General features: G+C 53.8%; 1 protein-coding gene across 7 annotated transcripts in view; it reads right to left on the bottom strand.

The window, feature by feature from the left end:
• Positions 1-20,736, bottom strand: part of ITPK1 (inositol-tetrakisphosphate 1-kinase) — a 171,812-nt gene that overhangs the window by 33,135 nt on the left and 117,941 nt on the right. For all 7 annotated transcript variants that reach the window (XM_064571518.1, XM_064571514.1, XM_064571515.1 and 4 more), the window contains one exon: positions 13,886-14,003. In XM_064571518.1, the coding sequence (XP_064427588.1) occupies positions 13,886-13,892 (7 nt within the window). In that variant the 5' untranslated portion in view covers positions 13,893-14,003. The remainder of the gene's footprint in view (positions 1-13,885; positions 14,004-20,736) is intronic.

A 20,736-nucleotide genomic window follows, 5' to 3' on the forward strand; every position in this document is an offset into this window, starting at 1 on the left:
AGGGGGCAATCAAGGCTGACAGGGAGCGGCTCACAGGAAACCAGGTTCCTGAAAGGCAGCCCGGGGCAAGCCCTCCCCAGGTAGGACTGGGTGCCACTCATCTATGCAGTTTACCCAGAGCAGCTGAGGGAAAGAAGGGCCTGACATCTCAAAGAGCCAGTGAGTGTGAGGAAGGCCAGCCAGGGCTCCTTCTACCCAGGTTCCTGACCACACAAACCAGGCAGGGACCGGGAGGCCAATGGGCACAGGGCCAGGCCTGGATGATATTCCTCCCCAGAATGCCCCTGAGGGGAGAGGAGGGGAGAGGAGGGGAGAGGAGAGGAGGGCAGGGGAGGGGATGGGAGGGAGGGAGGGGAAGTGAGAGGAGAAGTGGTACTTCCTAAGAGTGGATGGGCCTCACGCTGTCTCCTGACTGCTCACACAGAGCAGAGGGTGAGGCAGGGGTGAGGGAAAGTTTGGCAGGTGGAGGCCCTGCCGATACATCCCACCACACCCCACTCCCAAACTCTGGACAAAACAGGCTTCACTCGGGGCGCCTGGGTGGCTCAGTTGGTTAAGCGACTGCCTTCGGCTCAGGTCATGATCCTGGAGTCCCGGGATCGAGTCCTGCATCGGGCTCCCTGCTCAGCAGGGAGTCTGCTTCTCCTTCTGACCCTCCCCCCCTCATGCTCTCTCTCTATCTCATTCTCTCTCTCAAATAAATAAATAACATCTTAAAAAAAAAAACAAAAAAAAACAGGCTTCACTCAGTCTCTCAAACAAGCTCCCAACTCTGGGCTCATGCCCCACTGGCATCCAATCGCCCCTGATGGGACTGGGGGACCGCCTTGCTCACCTCGGTACACACGGGGCCCGTCCTAGAGCTGAGAACACAGCAGGCCTGCACGGGCTACGCTCTCTGGAAAGCCGTGCAGGCTGACAACATGGCTCCTTCCACGAAGAGGTGGACCCAGGCACGCACACACAGCCCTATGCCAGGAGCACCGCCAACACCTGCCGGTCTCAACTCATGGCTAGATTCTTCTAGAATGGGTGGATTACTACAGCCCCCTCCACTGTGCATGGAAGGACACCAAGGCCCTGGGAGGTTAAGCTCTGTCCTCCAGGCCAAAAGCCTGTGGGTGGGAGCGCGGGCTTCCACACAGGCCACCTGGTTCCACAGCCATGCCTTCACCACGAGGCTGAACTGCCTCACGACAGCCTGTGAGGTGAAACCTCACTCCCACTGAAGGACTCTGGGCCCAGAGGGAGCTGCAGAAGGTTCCCACTCCCATCGCAGACACCAGGAGACAAGAGGCATCAAGCTGCCTGTGCTTCCCCAACACGGTGTGGCCAGACACTCCAGGCTGCCTGGGTACGTGTGACCTTGAGGAAGTTCCTTCACTTCTCTGTGCCTTAGTTTCCTGGCCTCTAAAATGGGGATGAGAACAGTCCTCAGTCCTGTCCATGGAGCCGCTGCCAGCATCGAACGAGCTAAGATACAAACCGCAACAGACACTGGTACGTAGTAGGTGCCACGCGGCAGACTCCACCATGTCCTCGACCACCACGACCGGCATCATTATTTGAAGGTCTACCATGTTAAAAAGTCGGTCACCTTAGTGAGTCCAGCACTGCTCTGCGTGGCCCAACAAGGCCCCCGGGGGCACAGGAAGAAAAGAGAGTGGACGTGGAAGAGTGACAAGCTTGCATTTTCCTGCCCAGAGGTAGTGCTCTTGACACCAAGCACTAAAGGACATGGAGCCTTCTTGTCCACCTGTCCACTGGGACAGAACCGGGACTCTTCAAGCAGATCAGCAGCCACCATCCAGGCCATCCCCCAGAGGGCCACCACTCTACTCTCGGCAGCATGCATGGCCCCGAGGCAGCATCCTCGGGCTCAGAACACAAGGTCAGATCTGAGCTGCCGGTCCCCAGCAGGGCCGGAGAAACAGCGACGTCAGCAACGGGCCGAGAAAACATGACAGAGACGAAATGTTCGCGGGCCTGATGGTGTTCCCGGCCATGGTCAGAGCCCTCTGAGGCCACACAGTGAAAACGCTCTTCTCCAAAGGCGGGGGGCGGGGGGCGGGGTGCCGCAGCTCTGACGGGGGTCCCTGACTTCAGCTTGTTCTCAGAGACAGAAGGTGGAGGGCACATTTCACCAGTGGCTGCAGCCCCTACCCTGCCTCCTGGAGGCTCCGAGGGGCCCGATGGCCTTGCTGCAGCTGCCTCCACCCTGCCAGGACCTTGACCCTCATGCTCTCTGGCTACAGGTGAGCTGTTGGGGTGGAAGTGGGGGGACAAACACTGGAAGATGTGGAATCAGCCCGAATTTGAGGCAGGGGGTTGCTTGTGGGCAGGGACAGAGGGAAAGAAAGGCCACAATTCAGACATTCCCTGGTCTGACTCTGCCCCGGTTGGCTGGATGACCGTTTCCTCCCATCGGACTGAGCTAATGACCTGTCTCCTCTCCAGGGCCCAGAGCACCGTTTGCTCTCGGGTCGCTCCAAAAGGCCAGGAACAGAGGAGCCAGACACGGGCCCGGGCAGCAACACGGACATTCCTGAGCCCGGTTCCAGCTGATGAAAACGGCTGCTGGCCACGGGGATTAACTCTAGGGTGGCTGTGTCCAGTGATGAGCGGCCCCTGCCGGACCAAGGCAGGCCCTCACTGACCCCGCTCAGCTCCAACTCCCAAAATGCAGCCAAAGCCTCTTTTGTTTTCAAGAGGGTTCAAAAGTAACATTTAAAGTGCTCTCTCTGTCAGGACATATTCTAAAAGCAGAACAGAAAACATCAGCTTGGCCCTAATGCAAAGATGGAGCCTTCCATCGATGAAACGGCCCGTATTTTAAACAAGGAGACAACTTCCTTAATCCAAAAGGGGCTCTAACTAATCAACAAGAAAAAGACCAACAATCCAACAGAAAAAGGGGCAAATGACAGGAAGAGATTCATACACAGAAAAAATGCAAGGGGCCAATAAGCGCATGAAGAGATACTCCATCTGGCCGAGGACGGAAGACATGCAAATTAAGATAGGTGTCATTTCCCTGGCAGATGGGCACAGAGGAGTGAAATTTGCTCAAACTTTCTAAAGAACAAGCCAGCAGTACCTGCCCATGTGAGAAATGTTTATAAAAATCTCTGAGAAATTCCACTTCTAGGGATTAATTTTACAGAAATATGCAAAGATCTATGCTTACTACAACCCAGCTTACAAAAACAATTAAACCGGAATGACCTTATGAGCTCAGTATAATCGAGTGAACTATGACTCTTTCAATCACGTGCTGAAATATTTTGTTGCCACCAAAAAGAGCCAAGCATACCTCTCTCCCTCTTCTTTGATGGGCCATGGAAAAAAGGCAAGACAGGGGCGCCTGGGTGGCTCAGTTGGTTAAGCGACTGCCTTCGGCTCAGGTCATGATCCTGGAGTCCCGGGATCGAGTCCCGCATTGGGCTCCCTGCTCGGCAGGGAGTCTGCTTCTCCCTCTGACCCTCCTCCCTCTCATGCTCTCTGTTTCTCATTCTCTCTCTCTCAAATAAATAAATAAAATCTTAAAAAAAAAAAAAGGCAAGACAGATACTAAGTTAGGGAAAAGACAAGTTTTATGAGAACACATGTAATATGATCCTGTTTCTATTTTTTTAAGTATATTTGTACATGTATGTATATGTACACGTACATGTACATCTAGAAAGATGGATTCCACACTGCTAAAAGCAGCTGCCTCTGGGACAAGGTCAGATCTGTGCACAGTAGGAGGTGAGCAGCACCCAGTCTGGGAATTCCTAAAGTGTGTTGGATGGAGCAAGCCTCTCACCAGAAGCTCTACAAAGAGGAAGCAGAGGACCTATGACCGATAAGGTGGAAAAAGTCAAATACTGCCATATTCCATTGATTCTAAGACATGTGATTTTTCATTTTCCATCTCTGAGGTTGAGATGTGTCTCATCATTGATGATGTATCACAATTTAATTAGCACTTTTCCCCTTATTAGTGGGATATAAACTACCAGTGTGTCTTCCCATCAGGGATAAAATTCAGTACCCTCTAGAAGACTCAAGATTCACATTAGCATGCTAAAGGCTCTGAGAAGTTCTGCAGCAGAGAACATTCTCCAACACGATCCCCCTTTCTTTTTCCTTCTTAACTCTCATCTTTGCCTTTCCCTTTACTTACAAATGAGATGATGGTAGGGCATAGTGAAGTGCCCTCCTAAGGACGTCTGCAAAAGTCCAGGTTTGAAGAGGGGCACGCTTACTTTTTAAAAATTCAATACAATGACCATTTGGCAAATACCACCATAGCAACTCTTGTTATCAAGAACCATCAATGGATGCTAAAACACCAGGCAAAGTATGATGAGAAACAGCGTATCTGCAAAGGATCGCCTTAAAAGATAATTGCCAATTACAAAGAGAAAAATAGAAATGAACAATGGAGAAATGGGACAGCCTTCCAACCAAATGACAGATAGAACCCATATCCAGGTCATGCCCTCCTGAGACACAGGACGTGCAAAGGAGGGAAAAGCATTGCCGGTGTGACGTTCCTCCCCAAAATGAGTAATGCCAAACTAATCCAGGAACACTGGGGAACATCCCAGAAGCCCAAACTGAGGCAGGGCCCTTCCAAAGTGTCATGGTCATGAGAGAGAAACAGCCTGAAGCCCTGTCCTGGATGCGAGGAGGCCACAGAGGAGGACAACCAGAAGGAGGGTCACAATGGGGAAGCTGGGGACATTGTTAATGATAGTACCGCTACTGATGTGAATTCTCTGGTTCGGAGAACTGTATCATGGTCACGGGAAACATTACCTCAAGATGCAGCCGTGGGAAGGGTATAAGGGAACTCTGTGGACGAATTTTTCCAACTGTTTTGGTCAATCTAAAATTATGCAAAAATAAGTAACTACACTAAAAACTGTAGAACAGGAACTTTACTATTAAACTATAATTGAGATGAAAAAGCCACTAAGGATAGGACAAAAGCCCTGCATGTGCTACATGAGGGGTCACCCTGAAGATTCTCATTTGGGGAAATAAACCCAGATGATGCATTTACAAATGTGGGGCTGGGTGTTCAGGGAGGATGGACGGGGAGGGGAGCACTGCCCTGGAGGGGCCTAGTCTCATGGGGGTCACGAGGTCCACAATCCAGGAGGCCAGCACAAATCCAGCACTAAACAAGTGCAGGAACCCAAGACTGGTAGGGTCACGACACTCAGGGTGTGGTCTGAAACACACAATGCAGGGTCACCTGGGAAAATTACCATCTTCAGAATATTTATACCTTAAATGCACAACCACGTTTAATCCTTACAACCACCGTATGAGGAAAGTGCTATCATTATCCCCCCTACAGTTAAATAACTCGCCTAAATACACGCAGTGAGGGGTCAGGACAGCACCTGAACCCAGGCAGTGTGACTTGTAATGCTTCTGGGAAGATTGCTGCAGAGGTGCGGGTCCTGTGGAAAGAGCACTGAACTGAGAATCAGAAGGCATCGAGGGGTACTGGGTCAGTCCTACCGCCTCTCTGGGCTCCTCTCCTCATCTTTAAAGATACAGAGAAGCTTCGGAGGCACTGAGAGCTCAAGATCTCTTTCAGCTGGAAAGACACTAAGTGGGCCTTAAATTCACACTGAAGTGTAAATGCCTAGTGTCTGACACTTTCTGATCAACCTGACCAACAAGTATGTTTTCTCTGTCCCAGAGAAGAGCCGTTGAGATTTCTTACATGGGACCTGGGAGACTCTCAGTGTGACGGGGGAAGTGGGGGACAGGCTCCTGGGAGTCTCAAGTCTGGAGGCATTGGTCATCACAGCAAGAGGAAAGAAACTCCAGAAAAGAGAGGTAGGGTCTCAAGAGAAACATTGTCTGACTCACCAACTGACCCAGGAGCAGCCCTGCAGTATTTGCAGGGAAGAAAGGACTGGCCTGGAGGAGCCATCAGAGCCTGGTGGGGTCACTCAGGAGGGGTGGAGGGGTGAGTCTGCGGGTCAGGAGGAAACAGGGCTTCCCAGCAGGGTCTGTGGGCCAGCAGACGAGCAAGGAGCCTGGTAGCTCGTGCAGAGACACTGAGCTAGATGGAGCTAGAGGGAGGCACCTGTGGATGGAGGAGCTGCTCCTGTCTTGCTGCTTGGAAGGCCCAGTGAGAAGCTCTGAGTGCAAACAGGAAAGTTCTTTCCAAGGATGGACCTGAGTCTCCTTGGGAGGGGGGGAGGAGGGGGGCTGCAACCAGTTACCATGAGAGCTCACTTCATTCCCTCAATCTCTCCCTGGAGCCTCCAGTCCTGTGTCCTGGGCCGTGGCCAAGGAAGTGAGGAATTTGGCAGAGGACTGCCAAAGAGAAAGGGTCAGCACCAACATGGAGGGGGCGTCCCTATCGGGCATGCCATGGCAGCATGAAGGCAAGGTGGGGGTGGGGAGCCGGGCGCCGGCCTGCTGTCGTTCAGTCAGAACATCCCAGCTTTGGGACGCTGGCTTCCAGCATAACTCTAGGAAACGAGGAGGAGCAAGGGGACACTTGCACCCTCCCCCTGGAGGGAGTCACTGCATCTCCCTATCTCTGACCTGGCAGGACTAGTCTGTGGGCCTCAGCACTAGGAGGCCTGCACCCTGAGAACTCTAAGGCAAAAGCTGAGTCTGCGTCTCCAAGGAAGAGGGGCTACTGCCCTCTGGGCACCGCCCTCAGCCTTCTGGAATGCAGTAGTATGTCAGGATGGCAGCTGCTGAAGAGCAGGCTGGGGTCTGCTCGTTCCCCAAGGTACCACTCATCTCCCGCCCCAGGGAGGCCAGAGCAGAGAGATGCCAAGGAACCAGCTCTCTGGCTGAAAGAGAATGAGCAGGCCTAGGCCTGTGGGGGTCAGGTTGACGGGGCCGGCAGTGAGCAGATGGGAGCCTATGGGACGGCATCCCTGTGCTCTGGGCTCTTCAGTCTCTACTGTGAGTCTGACTGGCAGGGCCAAACACTCTCGGGATTCGTTGGTCCCTGGGAGGGCAACGCAGAACCTCACCTCAGAAGGGGACCTCTGAGGGCAGAGGATGAGTGGGTAGGGAGGTGGGTGGAGAAGAGAGAGACGCAGAGTCCCTACAGGACAGGGTGTCTGCACAGCAGCAGGGGGAGCCCTGGCCCCAGGCCCATGCAGCGGGTATGGCCTCTGACCTGGAGTCAGGGACAGGAGCAGACCCCACCCAGGGTCAGCAGAGGGCACGAAGATGGGTGGGATTCGGAGAATTTATGGCAAAACGCATCTGGTATAGAAAGGAGGCTCAATTTTGGAGTCAACTCAGAGCTCGACGTGAAGACTTGGCAGCTCTGAAACCTTCACCTCTCTCAAGCGCCACTTTCTGGTTTGAAACTGGGGAAGAGCACAGCTGTGCTAGGAGGATTCACCGCAAGGAGAGGTGGGGCTGCTCACCCAGGGCCAGGCCTGGTCCTGAGTATTATCCCCACAGCTCCCCGCGGAAGGGCATCTAGCTCCTCTTGGCAGGTGACACAAAAGGGAGGTTCACCAGGGCAGAGCCGGGGTTCAGGCCCAGATGCCCCCTGATGCTGGGAACGTGCCTACCTCAGCCTGGCCCCCAGATGGTGCTCAACCCACCATCCTGCTCTGCAGCCCAGCCCCCCCTCCGCCTCCATCCGAACACAGGGTCTCTACGTGGGAGCTGAGCACCCACCCAAAGTCCCCATCCCCATCACAGCTTGTAGAGGCTGTGCTGCTCGCACGGCCACCTGCTCTAGGAGTTGGTCTGGGCCTGGCCTGACGCCCTGTCCCCTTGGCCTCAGCACGGTGGGTTGGGCTGGCTGACACTCAAAGGAGACACAGGCAGGCAGGCACCACGAGGCCTTCCTAGAAGCCCACTCGATAGATATGAAGCATTTTCTTGGCGGGCTGATCCAAAACTCTGGCCTCCTGCACAAAATCAGGCTGGAAGCTGGCTGCCTTGGGAGCAACAGTCCTCGGGGTGCATTCACTCCGGTCCCCCTTGTCCTCCACGACTCCAGGCCCTGCTACCCACTCCCAGCTTCTGCCACACGCCTCCCACCTAGAACCCGGGCACCCAGCAGGACCAAGGAGAGGGACCTGACCACCTGTGACACTGAATTCTGGGCCACACCCACTGCCACAAATAGGGCCAGACCTGCTGTACACCGCCCCCCACGGAGGTGATGGCAACCCCCCGGGGACAGATGAGCCGACTACTCGGAGAGGCCCGGTGACCGCCCAGGCCGAACGAGGGGCGCTGAGCCCAGGTCTGTCAGCACCAAGGCCTGTTCTTGTCCACGACCCTGCACGGCCGCTCTCAAACGGAGCAGACAGGATTCCCGTTTCCTCAGTAACTTCAGGGGGCAGGGACTCCCCGGCACTAGCAGCAGAGCTGCTGATTCTCTGCGGTGCGGACCCCCAGGGACCTTCTGTGGTCAGTGTCATCTCCTGAACACCAGAGGGCACCCCAGAGTGCCATGAGCGGGCACACTTGCCCCCAGGCAGCAGAGCCCTGCTCTACAACCATCCGGGCTTCGGGCTTCGGCCTCACTCGGTCCCTGCTGTCAGGGACGGTGGGGGTGGAGGCAGGACACCCACACCAGCTAAGAGCACAGACAGACAGCGCTGGGTTCAAATCCCAGCTCTGCCCCCTAAGTAGCTCTGCGGCCTGAAGGGACAAGCTCGTGCACTTCAGTGTGGAACCTTTCTCACGGGTCACGGTGCGGAAGAAATCAGCTCACACGTGTACTGTGCTCCCAACAGTGCCTTGCAGTAGGTGCTCCCCCGGGGCCCACCTGCGTGCTGACAAAGCAAGCTCAGACAGGAGAGTGACCTGCTCAGGCCACACGACGCAGGGGACTCAGGCAGGTCTGCGGCCCAAGCCTTGACTGCAAGCCCCCTCCCGGCCTCTCCTTTCCCGCCCACAGGCCTGTGCCATGCACCAAAGAGGGACAACCACTACCCCCCAGCTCCACCACAGCCCTCCCACCCCGCAGTCCTCGCCCGATGGAGGCTCTGTGGGGAATTAGTCCTCCAGGCTCTGAGGAATGTTCCTTTCTCTTCACTTGCTGTCTAGACTACTCCGTTTTTCAATCCGGCTTCCCAGCAGCCTCCAAGATGAGCCCTAATTAAATTCCCATAAAACCACAGGCAGAAATGCTCCCATCCGTGGTGTGTACTTCCCTCCCCAGGGAGGCCTGGTGTCCCGATGGCTATCTGTCACCTCCAGAGCACCTGTCACCCACCTCTGTCATCGGCTCTGAAGGGTCTCTTGAGCCCTCTGTCCTGTGGCCTGATGCCCTCCATCAGCCACTGCCCACCCCCACCCCCCGGGCCAAGAAGACCAGCCTGTGTCCTCCAGCCACAGTACAGTTTCTCTTGAACTCTTGGCCAGTTCAGGAGCCAGCTACAACCTTGCCCAGAATCGCTCAGCCTGGGGTGGCAGAGCCAGGCCTTTGTTTCGGGGCTTCCATCTCAAAATCTTGGCCCTGTACAGCGAAGCAGGTGGCAGGGAGAGAAAAGGCCTGCAGATGCGTGCTCGGCAATCACGACTTGTTGACCCAGCCTCCCCTGCCCCCACCCCAAGACCGTACCAACTGTACCAGGCAATGTTCCATTTCTGGGAGGTTCCTGCCCTTGGTTTACACTGGATCCAGGTTCAGTGGCATCTGTGCCTCTGGCTAAGGGGTGTGGGTGCAGCCCCGCCCAGAAACAGTCATCTATTAGAGAACCCTGTGGCCCAGAACGCTCTGGGCGGGGGTCACTCTGCAAGCCTAGTGACCTCACGCTGCTTTGAGCTGCTCTGTGGAAGAACTTACTGCTAACGTCACAGGCTGAGGCCACAGCCCCCAGCCAGCTGGAGGAGGAAAGGTCATTCCAAGAGTCATTCACCCATGGATTCCCCAGGTAGCAACCCACTTCTCAGAAGGTGAGACGGCAGACAACTAGCTCTCCCTCGAAACTCATTCTCCCCTTTCTTCCAGTGAAAAAGCTCCCAAATTTTAGCTGGGCACATGGCTGCCCAGAATAGAGCCCACATTTCCCAACTCCCTTACAGCTCAGTATGGAACTCGGTCCTGGCCAATGATGTGTGGACAGAGCACCATGTTGTGGCTTTCAGAGCTTTTCCTTAAAAGATAACTAGGGCTACCTCCCCTTGCTTCCTTTTCCTCAGCTCCTCCTGACCCTTATGTCTAGACCCTGGATGTGATGGCTGGAGTTTCAGCAGCACCACCGTGGACCAGGAGGCTCACATCACAGAATGATCAGCTGGAAGAAGTCTGGGTCCTTCCTCTGGGCTTTTCTGAGAGAAATGAGGTTCTATCTCATTTAAGCCACTGTTATTTCAGGTCTCTGTTGCTACAGCAACTTGAGTGGGGGGTCCCTGAGGCAGAGAAAAAATCCTGCCTCCCTCCAGGCTCTGAACCAGAAAAGGATGAATGTTGGGAGCATGGAACCAAGATGGTGCCGAGGTACTCAGATGGGGAGCTGGGGGCTCCAGGCAGCAGCCCTCACCTGTTTCCACAGCTGACGCTCTGCATGGAGACAGCGTGCACCCCTGCTCCAAATGCTCCGCCGCTATTCCTGGAAGACCCCCACCCCCACCGCAGAGCAGGGAGCCCCGGGCACATCCCCGCAGCAGCCGCCTAGGCTCTCTTGAGGCAGGCAGAGCCCCCTTGGCATGAAAGACAGTGAGTGACGCCCTGAGGTCTCCAGCAAGCCCCTTCCTTCAACGCGAAAGCAGTGTCACTTGGACTGCTCTAATTGTCTGGGGAACTTACAGGGTAATTATGGCCATTTACAGCATGCTTAACAGGGCTGCCTCCAGGAATAGCAGAAGTGGGGCGGAGGAGTGCTGGGGATGTGGGGATGTGCCTCCCAGAGAAGGTTCTCTGCATCTTCAGGGAGGAGCAGCCCCGGCTCTGGGAGGCTGGAAGGTGAGAGCCAGCACTGCTCCCATAAGAACAGCTGTGGGGGTGGGGAGGGGGTCAGGAAAAGGCTCCAGGAAATCCCAGCTTCTGCCCACCCTCCTGGAAGAATACCAGCGCAGCTCGGTGTGCACGATAAGGAAAATCCAGGGCGCAGCGGTCACGGCCCACCCACAGAACAATTCCTGCTGGCCTAGGCCCAAGCCTGCCATTAGGGTTCTACAGTCAACACGTTCCTGCCCAGCATGGAGGGGGCTTCCCCACCCCCCATCCCCATCCTGCAGGCAACTCCTGAGCTGAGGACACCTGAGTTTGAGGTTTCTTGAACCCAGCAGAGTGGAGGCTGATTCTCTCCCCACTGGGGGTCGGTCACCAGCCCCTCACACGTGTGGCTCAGTGTGGGTGACCCTTACAACAGAATATAGGTAATGGCCATTAGAACCTGTCTCCAGGCCATGTCTGCACTGATCTAAAATGTATGCTCATGTCCTCACTCACCAGCTCACACTCCTTCAGTGGGTGGAAGTGCCCAACTGCACAAGGCATTCCAAGTGCCCCACACTGACCCAATGGTCTGTGAGGCATGCACAAGCACCCCACGCCACAGCCATGTCCCACTTTGCTCATGCCACTGTCCTGTCTGGGAGGCCCAGGCTGCCACCGCAGTCTTGCCCACCAGGGACAGTCCTGTTTCCTGTGCACACTGCAGTCCGATCCGTCACCGGTCCCCCGCTCCCCGACTGTACACACTCACACTCCAGGCCCCCGCTCCTCCTTGCCCGCAGCCCTGATTCTCTACCAATGAAAACTGAGAGAGACCCCAAGATCAGTCCCTTCCATCATAATGGGAGATGTGCCAGCAGCTGCCATTCCCAGGGGACATCATGAGCCAGGATCCATGCTAAGTGCTCATCAGATGTCATCCCGGTTATCTCAACTGCAGGCCCGGTGGACAAACCACTTATTGTCAACATCTGAACAGAGAACAGGCAAAGCTAGGTCAAGGGACTTGGCCAAGGCTACATGGCAGCAAGAGCCCAGATTCAGATATGACCTCAGTCTGTCTCCCCGCAAAGCCTGCACTCTTTGCTCTGAAAAAACTCTCCCAGCGGTGTCCTCCCTGACCCCATCAGTACGTATCACTCTTCTTGTGGACTTGAGGACACGAGACATGGCTGCTGACCTGCAACTCCTCCCACGACTCGGCCCTTCTTATCAGGATCGGATTCATCTCCTGTCCCGTCACACACAGTTGGTGTCCAATGCACACAACTCCTGGGAAGGGGTGGATTTCCTTTCCAGAACCAAAGTTTAGCCAGAACATCCCTACAGAGATCTTCCTTCTCATCTGAAGGTTCTAGTCGGACCCGGGGAAGGAATGCAAAGGGAAGGGAAGTTGACATCATCACTGACCATTCCAGGCCCAAGGGGGAAAGGATGCTGGCATGCTGAAAAGGCCTGCCGTCTGGGGGCCACCCAGGAAGGTCACGCTTCATGCCACCTGCTGAACGCCAGGCACCCTCAGAAACAGGCCTCGAGACCCCTTCCAGGACAGCCAGGTCCAACACCCAGCTCTTCCATAGGGTATGTTCCTTAGAGAAGCAAGGAATCGCCAACTCTCCTGGCCAAGGTCCATGCCGCCAGGTGCTTACTAGATGCAGGGCCCTCTGGCCGCGGACACGTAAGTTAAGCTTAGGGGCTACGAGCTGACAGCCCAAGTCGGGGAGACCCGGTGGGATGCTGCCTCTGTTACGCACAGGCTGTGCGATGTCGGCCCATCTGCTAGCCTCTCAGTCTCCCCTACTGTCTGCAAAACAGGGAAGACACCCACTTCTATGGGCACCGGAAGAGAGAAGGCAAGGAGAAGGCTTAACCTTGCAAACAGGCTGCCTCTGGTCTGGTGAGCCAAACTCTTCCCACCGGTCCCACCACCACACGAAACAAGGGCAGGCCAAGCACCCCCCAGGTCAAGGGCCAGGGTAGGCCACACTCATGGTCTGGATGGCAGGAGTGGGGGCTGCCTCTCCCGCTCCTTAGGTGGATCTTCACACGGCCCCAGGACACAGGCAAAGCACTTCTCCTCAGAATTAAACAACTCTCAGCAGGGACACGCCTGGGCCAGGCAAAGAGAACTAGGTTACTGTTAACATGAATCTTTCCCAAAAAGCCCTTCTCAGGGCGCCTGGGTGGCTCAGACGGTTAAGCGTCTGCCTTCGGCTCAGGTCATGATCCCAGCGTCCTGGGATCGAGTCCCGCATCGGGCTCCCTGCTCCTTGGGAGCCTGCTTCTCCCTCTGCTTCTCTCTCTCTGTCTCTCATGAATAAATAAATAAAATATTAAAAAAAAAAAAAAAAAAAAAAAAGCCCTTCTCACATAAACAAACACCTTGGGAAGGCAGTCCAACTCCTCTGGAGCGGCCCGGCCCAGGAAGGTGGGCAGAAAGAGTCCTCAGAGACAAGGGGATGTTGCTGGCTGGAAAAGCGCCTGCAGCTAAGCGGGAGGCTCCCGCCCTCGGGAACAGAGCGTACCCCACGAGGTCCAGCCGCCACGTCACACATCTCCATGTGTTTGATTAAAGGCCCTTCAATCTCCTTGCCCAGTTACGTAACTCCCCTTCCCTGCCCACTGCTCCGCTATTCTACACACTCTCCTGCTCTCGAACCGCTGTGTTGTCGGGACACTTCATCACTCTGTGGGCTCAAGACAACAAAACAAAACCGTCTTGAAGTGCTTGCAGACGCTCTGTCTCCCAAAGAGCACCCTGGGGCTTTTATTTCCTAACTCTGCTGGGCAGAGGAGGAGAGAAAAAGGCCCTCCCCAAAATGTGTGCCCCCGGGGAATTCAACCCCTTCCTGCCCCAAAGGGTTTAAAAAAGATCAGACACCCCGTCCTCCCCCTTCCCCGCCATGCAACGACCACCCTGTCCCTGTGGAGGTGGGCCACCTGCCATGGGGGCCAAGCCACGTGTGTCCGTACCTTTCATGAAGGCCTCGATCTTCCGGATGAGCTCATAGGACTTGGAGCGGTCGAGCAGGGTCCTGATGGCAGGAAGGGGGTCCAGGACAATGGTCTCAGGGTGCGCATCGATATATTCCTGAAAGGAAAACACACCTCTTCCGGTTGGAGGCGGGAGGCTGAGGCAGAAACGAGGTTTCCGCAAGATTCCATCCCACGCACCCTCACGGCATCCACCCCCCTCCCCTCCCTCCCTCCACCAACCCTGACTTCGGACTGGGGCTTCACACTGGCTGGGGAGGATCACGTGACGCTGGTTAGACCAATCAGCACCTTCCACCCTGGCCACTGGCTCCAGAAGAGGGCACGTGACCCGAGTCGGTCCAATCAGACGCAGGCTCAGAGCTCTTGCCCGGGATGCTGGGACAAGACCATTCTCTCCCACATTGAGGGGCCCGGGCAGCTGGCAGCAGTCACCCTGAGATCTGAAGGAGAAGCCTGACAAAGCTAAAACTGAGAAAGGGAGGCCAGAGTGAGAAAACAGAGCTGACAAAAGGAGCGCAAGCAGGTTCCGGTCAGCTTGTTTGGCCCCCGGATAGAGCCTCGACTGAAACCAGCCTGCTGCCCGTATGGATGACACTCGAGGAGAGTGGCCCAGCACCCTGCACGGATAAGGATTGTGGGGCAGGGCCAGCGAGAGCGGAACCAATGCTGGGATTCAGGAGAGGGAGGGTAGAAGGCAGGATGAGAAACCAGCCCTGAGGTACCCCTGCAACATGCTTCTTCACCTCCCACTAGCTTCCGGGTAGACTGCGAACATGCAAGCAGGGCTGTGACCGAATCAGCCTTTAAGGAAGTTAGGATCTCCTTGGGGAAATAACGCTAAGGCACATGAGGAACGAGAAACTACCGTCTCTAACAAAATTCAACAAGAGACTGGGCAAAATGTCTCCAGGAAAGGAACACAAGGATCCCGGCCCTGCCACTTGGCACCTCTGTGACTACGGGAGCCCAAGCCACATCAGTGGGCCAGAGCAGCTCAGCAGGCAGATGCAGTAAATGGGACCCTCCGCCTGGCCCCCGAACACTGATTCTAAGAACAAAAATATGGAATTCTGGAGTAACAAGAGAGGGGCTCAGACAACCAGCTGTTGTTATTGTGAGCTGAATTGTGTCCTCAACAGATCTGTTCAAGCCCTAAGCCCTGGTGCTTGTGAGTGTGACCTTATTTGGAAATAGTGTCTTTACAGATGGAAGCAAACTAAAATGAGCCCACACGGGATTAGGATGGACCCTAATCCATTGACTGGTATCTTTAAGATGGGGGAAATCTGGACAGAGACACACAGGGAGAAGGCCATCTGAAGACAGAGACAGTGATTAATGTCATGCCTGCCGAGGACCACTGGCCACCGCCAGAAGGCAGGAAAGCAGCATGGGCCAGATTCTCTCTCGGTGCCTCCAGAAGGAACCAACCCTGCAGACACCTTGACTTCAGACGTCTAGCCTCCTTAACTGTGAGAGGAAAAAAAATCCCTGTTGTTTTAAGCCACCCAGTTTCTGGTGCTTTGTCAAGACCACCCCAGGGAATGAATACACCAGCTTAATTCATCCCCCTGCCCACCCAGTCTACAAGATCAGTCTGCAAGGTCAGCAAAGGCCAAGAAAAAAGCCACAATGCTTCTTTTCAAATCAGCCTTATCAACAAAAAAGAAAGCGCCATTTGGAATTACTCTTTTTTCCGGTGAACCTATTTTGGTTCCTAGTAATCATTTTTAAGAGCTCTCAACACAAAGCAGAGATTTATATCTCCTCCTCCTGTGAAATGTGCTCCCCCCTTGTGTTTCATACCAGAGTATCTGGTTATGGGCTCATTTGTATCTTTTTCTTTGAATGTTTAAAAAAACTTCTCTGTCCCTAATGGGTGGACAGTACATGCCCATGGGGAGCCCTTCTTCCCATCCTCACACCCATGAACTCTGTGGGGCCAACACACTCTTGGCCCCTCTCCCTGCACACCCATCCTATAGATACAAACACAGAAGAGAAGCCACCTTCCTCCTCCTCCCGAGAGAGGCAGCCATCAGCAAGTCAGCTCAGTTCCTGGCCCACTTCCCTGCTTATACAGAACAAGCCTGGCAGCTGATGTGGGCGAGTCCACGTTTGCCACCCACTGGAGCCGTGAAGACAAGCTGAGAAGTGTCTTTAAGGAAGGTTTATCCAAAACTGCCTTCACGCCAGGGGCCATGCCCAGCTCTACTCTCTCCAGCCTCAGCCTCGTGTAAGTGCCTACATCTCTCCATGGCAGGCTCCCCATCAGCAACTATCCCCTGTCAACACTGTTCCTTTGACCCAGGTCTACACTGCCTCAAGAGTAGGTCATTCATGAGACACCAAGATTCCTGCATACATATGAAATCATATTACTGTCTTCATGTTAAAAGGTCATCCACACAACAAACTACACATCATTCACAGTGCTCAGGGCATCGTGCAGAGTACTAAAGACACACGAATAAATGAAAGTTTTCTAGGCTTTGCCCTACTGGATCTATAATCCTGGCCAATGAATTCATGTTCTGGGTTATGACCTGAAAGTACTGAACTGTCCCCACACCCCCTGTTCCTCCCCTACCCCAACATGCCAGGAAGCAACCTGGTACAGAGGGAAAATGAGGGCCCAGGACTCAAGAAACCCAGGTTCCCACTGTTACCACCTTCCAGGGTCACCCTGGGCAGGCCACTCGGCTTCTCTGGGCGTCAGTTCCCTCATCTGTGACTTAAAAGCCTAAACTGGAAAAACAGAGGACTGGTGATTACGGAGGCAGGCTTCGGGGCCACACATGGGGGCTGTTTTAGAACTAGATGGACAGCCACCTGCTGGAGGCATGACAGAGAACGCTTGCTGCCTTCCTTCTGGAAGGAGGCAGTATCAGGGATGCAGGCTTCGATGGGCTGGCCCAGGTCTCCCCAGCAAGTGCGTCCCCTCAAGTCCAGACATACTCCTTCCTCCCCCTCGAAAATCCCGCCCCCCCCTCCCCCCCACCCAGTCCCAAGAAGAGTATCTGAGTAGTTGCTGGATCTGGTTCCACTTTTATGCGTTAGGGCAGTGACCTTTAAAGAGAGAACTCCAAATCATTAAGACATGAATTTAAGCCAAACTCATGAGGGAAAGAAGTTAGAAAAAACCAAGGGGGAAAATATCTGACAAGCAGGCGCCAACAAGCTTTTGACCCAGGATGAAAGCATCAGTATTAACAGAAGAATTATTCCTAAACATGATCTCTTTCGGGACAAGGACAGAGAGGGCAAAGAAAGAGTTTTTCCAATCACCCCGCTATCCACAAGTGGATTTCCTTCCAAGCCTTTCAGCTTATCTATTGTACCACAGGCCTCATGCATTTTTCACAAGACTCTTAGAATTACCAAACAAATTGCTGGAAGGGTGAGCGCCCTGTACCATTTTATCACCACTCAGAAGAAGAAAGGCCCAAACGGTCTCCATGGCAAATGGTAAACACATGTTCCTTTAGAGCGCCTGCCGCATAACACCTACAAAGGGAGCCTGGACCTTAACAAGGGGGAGCCCGGCTTGAAGCAGACTGAAAAGGGGGGAGAGCAGAGACAGACAGCCCTGGTCAGAGGGCCAGGAGGAGGGCTAGAGAACACAGACTATTGAGGGGATGAAGGGGAAGAGGCCAGCCAGGTGCCCCCCCCCCCCCCGCCCCACTCCCAGGCCCAAGGGATGATGATGCCAAAAGGGACGCTGAGCCCTCTCTGCTGGGCTGGGGGAAGTCAACGTTTCCCCACTGAGAATGTGAGCCAAATGAGAGGACCAGGATAGGATGAACCCCACAGATCCCATTTCCTCTGCAGTTCCATTTATGGACAGGAAATGAGCAGGGAGACACAAGAGTTTGCTCTTATCTAACAGAAAATGCAGGCAGAAGTCCCAAGTTCAAATCCTGCCTCTTCCACTTACCCTATGTCTATGAAAAAGAAACTGCAGTTTATCTCTGAGATTCTGTTTCCTCGTATGCAAAATGTGCATTTTTTCCTCCAAAGACTCACCTAATCTGAGAGAGAGCGCGCACGCGCGCACATGCATGCATGCACACAGTAGGGACAGAGGCAGAGGGTAAGGGAGAAAGAGAATCTCAAGCAGACTCCCCGCTGAGCACGGAGCCTGACCCGGGGGGCTCCATCCCCTGACCCTGAGATCATGACCTGAGCCCAAATCAAGAGTTGGACACTTAAACTGACTGAGCCACCCAGGCACCCCTGCATTTTATTTCATTTTTTTAAGGATTTTATTTATTTATTTGACAGAGAGACAGTGAGAGAGGGAACACAAGCAGGGGGAGCAGGAAAGGGAGAAGCAGGCTTCCCGCCGAGCAGGGAGCCCGACGTGGGGCTCGATCCCAGGACTCTGGGATCATGACCTGAGCCAAAGGCAGACGAGCTTAACGACTGAGCCCCCCAAGTGCCCCAAGGCACCCCTGCATTTTAAATAAAACCTATCTCAGGGAGCTGCTGTGGGCAACAAGACCCGGACATGAAAGGAGTTGGTTGACAGAAAAACAAAGAGGATTCTCATGATTGGACAACATGTGGATTCTCGGCACCAAATGTGACCCAAGGTCTCTGAGCTCATCCTGCCGTGCCCCATGCAGCAGACTGCGGGGCAGGCCAGCCCTGCACCTGCGGCGAGCAAAAGGGCTCTTCTGGCCGGGATCACCCCTCCTGTCGACGCCCAGAGCACCGCACAATCCCCTAGCCGGCGGCAGGCCAGGCTGTAGGGCGCACCCCTCTGTGGACAGGTCCTGGCAGAGCCCACAGTGCCAGCCAGCTCCTTCCGGGGGTAGCGAGAAGTGCCTGTGCCCAATTCCCGCCCCCTCAGTTCTCCGAGGTCGTGGACGTTCTGGCCCACTCCCCCAAAACACTGCAGGCCCCTTTTTAGAAATGGGTTATTCATTTTTTAGAGCTGCATATTGAAATGATTTACAGATTAAATACGACGCGTGGAATTTGCCTCAAAGTAACCAGGCACGGGGGATGGTGAGAGAAGGAGGTGAGGCAGAGCGAAAACGAGAGTGGTCATAAGTCGCTAACTCGTGAAGCTGGGTGGCGGTACGGGGGAGGGTGTTGCAGCATTCTCTCAGGTATTTTTAAATTTCTGTAACAAAATAATTGGGGACAGAATGGAGGGAAGGGGTGAAGTAACCAGGTCCTCCCTTCCTTCAACCGCACACACCCCTGGTTGTGCCAGAGCCCGATTCAAACACCAACACTATCTTTCCAGAAGGAGTAAGAGGCAGCCAGCCAGATGGGAAACACAGTGAGAGATTAATTATGGAAAAGATAATAAATAAAAATAATCATCACCGTAATTTTTAAGTAATAGCAGCCACCATTTACCTAGGACCGGCTGGGCTACATGCACACTGCTGAGAAAATATTCCTTATTTTAAGCACTTCTTTTTTTTTATTTTTTATTCTTATGTTAATCCCCATACATTACATCATTAGTTTTAGATGTAGTGTTCCATAATTCATTGTTTGTGCATAACACCCAGTGCTCCATGCAGAATGTGCCCTCCTCAATACCCACCACCAGGCTAACCCATCCTCCCACCCCCCTCCCCTCCAGAACCCTGTTTGTTTTTCAGAGTCCATCGTCTCTCATGGTTTGTCTACCCCTCCGATTTCCCCCGCTTCATTCTTCCCCTCCCGCTACCTTCTTCTTCTTCTTCTTTTTTTTTTTTTCTTAACATATATTGCATTATTTGTTTCAGAGGTACAGATCTGAGATTCAATAGTCTTGCACAATTCACAGCGCTTACCAGAGCACATACCCTCCCCAGTGTCTATCACCCAGTCACCCCATCCCTCCACCCCACCCCCCACTCCAACAACCCTCAGTTTGATTCCTGCGATTAAGAATTCCTCATATCAGTGAGATCATATGATACATGTCTTTCTCTTTTTGACTTATTTCACTCAACATAATACCCTCCAGTTCCATCCACGTCGTTGCAAATGGCAAGATCTCATTCCTTTTGATGGCTGCATAATATTCCATTGTATATATATACCACCTCTTCTTTATCCATTCATCTGTCGATGGACATCTTGGCTCTTTCCACAGTTTGGCTATTGTGGACATTGCTGCTATAAACATCGGGGTGCACGTACCCCTTCGGATCCCTACTTTTGTATCTTTGGGGTAAATACCCAGTAGTGCAATTGCTGGATCATATGGTAGCTCTATTTTCAATTAAGCACTTTTTTTAAGCATGTTTTAAGCATGTCCTTTAATATAAAAATCCTATGAGGTGAAGCCTCAAACTATAGAACTCTTAGAAGAAAGCACTGGTGTACATCTTCATGGCCTTGAATCAAGACAGTGGTTTCTTAGATATGATACCAAAAGAAAAAAAGAAAAAAGAAACTATATCCTTGACATTAAGGAGCTTCTGTGAGTCAAGGACACCACCCGCCTCAGACCTGGCGCAGAGCCTCACCTCATGGCACCCATGACCCAGCCGCTAAAAGGCCACCAGCCAGGCACAGCCTAACCTCTAACCTCCATGGCAGGGTTGGGCAACTCAGGCCCACTGGACAGTTCCTGCAATCTGCCCTGTCGGGGTGGGGGACCTGGGATAGAAGCAGCAACACCACACGGAGCACTGGAAGCGCCTTCTCCTCTCTAGGCCTCTTCCTCCTCTGTAAGGTGAAGGCCAATCCTGTGAAAAGGTTACATGCACGGGGGCCGGAGGCGTCGAGACCTGGGGTAGAATCCTGCCTGCCCCCCTGTGATTCCGCCTCCAAGAGCCTCAGTCCTCATCTGTTAACTGGACACTGGCACAGCT

The sequence above is a fragment of the Mirounga angustirostris genome, unplaced genomic scaffold (genome assembly GCF_029215605.1).
Source record: "Mirounga angustirostris isolate CCGP_5_RB_7025 unplaced genomic scaffold, mMirAng1.0.hap1 SCAF_9, whole genome shotgun sequence".
Taxonomy (NCBI): Eukaryota; Metazoa; Chordata; class Mammalia; order Carnivora; family Phocidae; genus Mirounga; species Mirounga angustirostris.